Source organism: Gavialis gangeticus, unplaced genomic scaffold, assembly GCF_001723915.1.
Source record: "Gavialis gangeticus isolate Ggan-Ray unplaced genomic scaffold, GavGan_comp1, whole genome shotgun sequence".
NCBI classification, from domain to species: domain Eukaryota; kingdom Metazoa; phylum Chordata; order Crocodylia; family Gavialidae; genus Gavialis; species Gavialis gangeticus.
Genome location: NW_017729031.1, coordinates 89,470,583 through 89,477,649, shown reverse-complemented (window position 1 = coordinate 89,477,649; position 7,067 = coordinate 89,470,583). Strand labels below are relative to the sequence as shown.

At 40.6% G+C, this 7,067-nt stretch overlaps 1 protein-coding gene across 1 annotated transcript in view; it reads right to left on the bottom strand.

Moving 5' to 3' along the window:
• Positions 1-8: 8 nt before the first annotated feature.
• TRPM8 (transient receptor potential cation channel subfamily M member 8) overlaps positions 9-7,067 on the bottom strand; it is a 180,221-nt gene continuing 173,162 nt past the window's right edge. Inside the window, exons 23-25 of the mRNA XM_019523359.1 lie at positions 4,758-4,791; positions 2,710-2,797; positions 9-603 (exon numbers count right to left, since the gene is read on the bottom strand). Of these exons, the coding sequence (XP_019378904.1) occupies positions 2,747-2,797; positions 4,758-4,791 (85 nt within the window). The 3' untranslated portion in view covers positions 9-603; positions 2,710-2,746. The remainder of the gene's footprint in view (positions 604-2,709; positions 2,798-4,757; positions 4,792-7,067) is intronic.

The following is a 7,067-nucleotide window of genomic DNA, read 5'->3' as shown; positions in this document are numbered from 1 at the left end:
ACACTATGTGAGTAGCAAACTAAGCATGAGAAAGGAAGGATCATTGAAGATTCTCACTAAGAAAAGCAACAATGGTGCCTAGCTGATATTACTGTCAAGTTATGTGCTCATACGATTCAAAGGTAAATGGGCTTTGGCAGTAGCAAGAGAATGCAGAATTAGGGATGTTCCTTAGCAGCAGCTGCTAACAACAGACCTTAAGGACCTGGAAAACAGGCAATAAATGAGACATATATAGAACTGAAAGAGCAAGGACCATCAAGCCTCCTACATTAGGAGTCAATTATTTGTCAAAAAGTGTCTACAAGAACATCCACACAACCACAAGGTGGTGTCACAGGAAGAGAGAGCTTACAAGGTGTCACAAGACAGAAGCATACACAAAGCAGTGTGAAGCATCAGGAAGAGATATATCCCTCAATTCCTTTCTGCTTTTATGTAAGACAACAGTGTGAATAAAAAACTGAGGCCCAAATCTTTCAGAATCATAGATAGAAAAGAGATTTTTAAAGCACCAAGAATCATGCCAACTCATTATTAGGCACCTCCATTTGTTGTTGGATCCATTCCTCTTTAATACTTCTCCAAGAAGTAATTCAGTACCTGCAAAAACAAAATAAAATAAAATAGTTGTTGAACAGATCTCCCAGATGCAATCACATTTCACATGTTGTTTTCATTCCAGTGGCTATCTGACTGGAACACAAAAGTTTAATCCTTAATGAAGTACATAAAATTATCTTGCTGCTGGGTCTATTCTTGCCCTCCTGTTTAATAATAATAATAATAATAATAATTCCCCCCATGCTTACTGAGAAACTTATACTGTTTTCTATCATGGTAAGCAGGAACAATGGCTGATCTGACATGTCTAGGGGTCATCAATTCCTCATCTTCTACATGCATTTTCTCTCGGGGTTATAGGCCTGATTCTGTAGTGTTCTGCACTTTGTGCAATTATTTGGCCCGTGTTACTAGTATGCAGTGCATATACAGACACTGCTGTTCTGTCTTCCTTGGCAAAGGTCTGCTGCTTGCTGTGGAACAGTAGCCTTCCTGTTCATTGTTATTTCCTGGTTACACTGCAGAAGTTCAACTTCAGAACCTGGACAGCTCACATGAAAGAAGAACTGGGCAGAGAAACCACAAAACTTCCACTGAAACAGATGTCAGCAATAAGGGTAGGTCTATATTGACAGTCAGGATTGATTCTGAGGTCACCCTCAACCAGCTCAAATCATCTATCACCTTGTTTAGCCCACACCAAAGCTGGCCACACTGTGCTGTTTATACTCAAAACAGAGACTTGCTAGGCATTGGTCTGTGGACGACCAATCTTTCCTTCTGGCTTTCGTCTGTGTATAGGTAATACAGAAAAAATGAAGTGCACAAGGACTGGAAATAAATGGGAAATTGTAGCATTTTCAGAGATGGGTTTAGTGAGCTGAAGGCTTTCATGCCCAGGTGAGTTCCAAGCAGTGCATAAAAAGGTGAGCTAGACTGACCTCATAATCAGAAGGTTGGCAGAACTAGCAGGGTCTGGTTAGATGCCCAGTGTGGCTGAACTGAGAGATTTACAGTGTAGATGGTTGGCAGGTAAATCTTGCAGTCAACTTTAAGGTTTGCTTTAGCCTATCAGCATAAATATAGACTTGGTGTCTTCAGATGGTCCCAGTATTTTAAACCATTGATTTAGCTGTCTCCAAAATAAAACAATTGAGATCCTGACATTCATGACTTCCATTATGCTTTATTTAATAAGAACTGAATTAGTCCCCAAGCTATGAGACCTCTAAGTAAGTCCAAATCAGAAAGCAGTTCAGATATTTACCTTTAAAACTATAAGTACATGGAATTTATTTTGTCTAAGGACATGGCCAAAGACTAGAAAAACAAAGACCCAGATGCTGAAAGACATAGATGCCTAAATACTTATGACAATTTGGGCCTGAGCTCTTTTCTCAGTGTGTTTTTTACCCTAATGCATGTTGCTGTATTGAATCATGTGTAGCCTTTTACATCTTCAAGATGTGGATACAAAATAATTCCCATGAGACGAGCAAGTGCAGAACAGAATTTGTGCAATTTGTACAGAAATTATTCCGTACAAGGAGGATGTCTCCAACTTCTGAAAAAGAGGACAAAAAAACCCTAAATATAGTTTTCCATAATCCTCCCAAATTATCTTTATTTTGATATAGCCATATTTCTTACTCTCTTTTTTCTGCAAAAGTAGCAGCCAGTGTTTGTTAGCTTGGGTATTGTTCTACTTCTCTTTCATATCTCTCAAGACAAGGACTTAAACTCCTTTAGCTACCATACACATTCTAGATCCATAAGATCCCTTGGGAACACACAGCATCAAGCACAATGGAGTCCTGTTCTCAGTTTGGGGCCTCTAGTACAAACATAGATAAATAAGTGGATGTACTTCATAGCTCTTATGCAAATCAAGGGCCAAAATAAGATCATTTTGACTGCAGCTAACACAATTTTTAAAAATTACATCCAGAAAATATAGATGGTCATGGGAGATACCCTCATTTAATCTACAGAAAACAAGTGAGAATGAAAATCTGAGTCTTGAAGTGCTCCCCTAGAAACTGTGATAACCTGTGCCAAATGGAACACTGCCTCTTCATTGGATACATTAACACCAGAGAGATTGATTACTGAATGTAGTCACATATAAGTTAAAAGTAAGCTTACACTGCTGAAGTGGGCTTCATCTGGATTCAGGTTGTTTTCACTTGATTTTGGTGGTGATCTCTTTCAGAAGACCCTTCAGATCACTGAGCTAAAAACAACAGGCTCCTATTAGTTTAAACTCATTCTAACTTTTTTCCCCCAGGACATTCTTGAAGCTTTAATAATGGGCAAAAAGAATTATGAAGCAAATTAGAAATTATTTAACATATTCTAGAATGCATCCTCACAGAGCATACTCAAGTGGAATTTATGCTTCCTTGGTTGCCTTCAGAATGCCAGCTGTTAATGAATAAGCAATAACCTACTGTTATTTGTATTCACTAGACACACTCAGTTGCAGTGACAAATGATGCAGTTTTTATACTTCTTTTCACAGGGAAATGATCATAATGAGTAATAAAAGAGCCTCTCCAAACATTGCCCCACACAGAACATACATGAAAGATCTGTAGCAATTACAATTTCCATCCGTGCAATTAATACAGTGAGAACTAACATATACATCATTGACATTTTTAAACAAGCAAGCTTCACAAAAGCAACTGGCTCCAAATTACTCAAATTAGTTACAGTGGGATAGTAGATTACAATTCAATAGAGTATTGTTGAACCAGTCTCCTATAGAAACAGGTTTAATAGACAGCTGTTTCCTTCAATACTTCCTTTGCTTCAACGTTACCTTTACACATCAAATTCTAGCACCAGTTTCCAATGCCTGTACTATTACTGTCTAATTTTGTTCCCCAAGTCAATGGGTGTTCTCCTAGGGTAAAGTGACAAAAGGATATCAGAATCTTACTTGATGTAATAGGGGAACTTGATGGAATTAACTAGCCAGACAAGAGCAAATATTGTTGCATAGAACATCTTCTTTCAACGTGTATTCATAACAAGATAAAAAAAATATTGTTCTACAAAGAGCCTTTAGCTATTTGTCTCCTACTCTGGAAGGTTTACCAGTAATTAAGCAACAGGTGTGACATCTATGCAGCTCTAAACTATGCTGGTTACAGGAAACAGAGTAACTTAGATCAATTTTGAATGTCTGTTAGGAGACAATGTCTATTTGCGTCTTACTGTTCTTGGAGACAGTCTTTACAAAAGGAGACACTACAAGAGGACTTCAGTGTGCTACAGTTTCCTCTCTCAGGCATGCTGTAACCTCATCAGAGGCCCTCACATTACTATCAATTTATTTTCTTTGTCAGCTAGCACCTCCTACCATTCCCATTGAAATCAGTTCTATAATAGGCCTCTGCCTGTAAAAGTGGCTCTGGCCCCCAACACAAGTCTGTTTGATACTCTAGTTTTCCAGGGTGCTACCCTGTACTCACCTGCAACACCTTGATCTTACTTGAAATAAATTTGGGAGGCAGCGCTCAGTTTACTAGAGTGACATTGTAGGCATCTTTCTCTGCCCTGTTCAGCACTGAGTTACTACTCTCTGGCCCAACTCAGGCTCAGGCTCTCAGAGCAGCTCTGCCCCAGCTCAGGGTTGGTCCTCTTAGCAGCCTCCTATTGTGACTTATAATGGATACTTTGCAGCTTCTTTGCTCAGAATCTAAACTAAAACATAACCAAACCAGGTTTGCCACTATTTTGTTCACTCTCCTCTGGTCTCCACAGCCCTTCTGGGCCTGCTTACAGCTACTGCACACCTTCTTAGCTCAATATAGAGAGCTCCTCTCAGTTCCTTTGCCTGGGCCAGACTAGCTTTCTGACTCAGAGCTTAGTTTATATCCCATTTTGGCCTGCCCCTTTGGTCACTGCATTCTCCATCCCCTAATGAGGTTCAGAGGGTCTCCATTACATAGTAGGCTTGTAGTTCTGCATCTTGCAGCTTTGATCCACTGTCTCTAACTTGCAACTCTTGTAGTCATCCACTCTCCTTAGTAACCCCAACAAGATAACAGTGCCTCTAAGTCACCTCAATCTATGATTATGCCTTGAAAAAAGGTGTTCTAAGAAAATTTGAGCTCAGATGAGAAGTATATAGTATAAATTCAATATATACTATCAGCTCTTGGACTACATGAAAAACAAAGTACCTTTGCATCCAGTTGTCTAAATCGATGTCCCATCCTGTGGAAAGACAACATACACCAAAGTGAACACTGTGAGACTAAAAATTAAATTATCAGTTGTTGACAGTATCCAGTAGATACATTGTAAAACTCTGCAATAGTCCATTAATTTTATGTAAAATAGGACATCTATTTGAAGTACTTGTCTAAAATTAGGCCTAGAGCAACTGTGGCTTGGGAAATTCTAAAATTCTTCCTTATTCTAGGTGTGCATTGGTTAATGAAAGAACTGTAAATAACTGAAGATGACACTGTGAGTTCAAACTATTCCCATTAGACTTTCCAGAATGTGGCAATAATTATACCTGCATAGATTTTTTATTACAATTAGAGAAGTTTAAGTACAGGCTGCTGTCAGTATCACCAGCATGGCTCTTTTAGATATGAAGCTCATTTGGGCAACTATATGAGTGATGGATTAATCAAGTTTGCTGTGAGTGTTGCAGCGTGTTAATTAGCATGCTCCAACAGCCTCTGTGTCATGTGTATTCAGCATCCCTGTGTTTCAAAACCGTGACGGGGGCGCTTTAACTAAAGCTTGTTCGATGAGCTTTAGTTAAAGTATCCCCACTGCCATTTTGAAGTGCGGGACACTGAATACACATGATGCTGTGGGCAGTTTAATTAGAGCAGGTCTCAGAGCCGCTCTAATTGAAGCACCCCCACCCTACCCTAGAGCACGTGTATAGATGCCCTTTGAAACTAGCCGGCTACTTGATGTTAAGCCGGTTAATTTTCAGCTTATGCCTATGAGGAAGGAAATGTTTACAGCAGGGCAGTGTCATGCCCTAGAAACAAGAAACCTTTCCATTAAGACTTATCAGCTTTTCAATAATTAAGCTGGAAATGAAGAACACCTTGTATATCTCTGAGAATTGCTTTTACGTTCAGTAGTATTTTCAATGAAGTTTCATACAGCTTTTCCAAACTGGGCCCTAAGGACTAAATCCTATTTCACTTTAGACACCTAACTGGCACATACGGAACATCTAACTGCTGCTTTTGGTACTTCTGCACAGCTTCGAATTCTATTTCATCCTACAACAAAATAAACCAGACGTCTGGACATGGCTGCTATGAGTAAATTGGAGAAGGACAGCCCTCCCACAGAATCAGTTTAGTCTAATAAACTAGCAGTTAGGGTACTTGCCTAGGGAGCAGGAGACCCAGGTTCTACATATGGTGAGGGTCAGAACTTATATCTTCTGTTTCCCAGCACACTGCTCTAACCAAGAGGTCACAGGCTGGGTATTGCCCAGACCCCTCTTCAGCCTTCCTCCTGCAGCTAAACCACCTTGCATTTGTACCCACTGGATGAAATGGATTAAATTAATAAACAGCACTAGGAAAGCTTCTACTGTGCTAGGTACAATAGCTCAGGTAGAACTCAGAGCCCCCTCCAACCAGAACTTCTCATCTCACTGAGCCACACACCCTCTGATTTGTTCTCCTGGCCCCACACATTTCCTGCTCCTGATGCCCAGTGGGACAGCTTCAAGAGAAGTGCTGGAGAAAATTCTGGATAGTGCTTCATCCAATGATTCTCGACCAGATTGCCATGACACCAGGCCCCTGTGAGCTACTCCACATGCTGGACACCTGGCATCTGCCCCAGTGTCCAGGAAGGCTGCAATACAGTGCACTGCCCACCCTTGTGCTCCAAGTGGCATGATCTGCCATAGGTAGAGAAATATAGGGCCATATTTTTTCAGCCCGGCTCCTTCCCCTGCTTTTGCCATGCTCTTTGAGCTGGTGGGAAGGACTACAAGGAATGGGCCGGCATTCAAGTCTCCAGAGCATATCTATATGTTATCTAGGCCCACAAAGTGACATTTTATTTTACCCTAAGTCTTTTGGTAACTTTGCTTTCTAAACCCACTTCTACTTTTCTCCACTCAAGCAGTCTGGCTTAGTTATACTAAAAAAAAGGCTGAGGTGGAACCCAAAAATAAAAGAAATGTTAGGACCTTCAGACATATATACATGAGCAGCCAGGATGCTCCTACACACTGTAATTATGTGTCAAAGCAGGCTCAATTACTACACTCCAGCAGACCCCAGTGTTTTGTGTATCGGCATCTCCATGCTTAAAAATGGTTGGGGGGGGGACCACTGCAGATGACATTGTGAGTTAAAACTACTGAACACATCAAACAAGCTTTAGTTAAAGTGCCCCTGCCACCATTTTTAAGTGTGTGGGGGGGATGCTGATACATGAGATGCTCCAGGCACTTTAGTAAGAGTGGCTCTCAGAGCAACCTCCCCCGCCCTGAC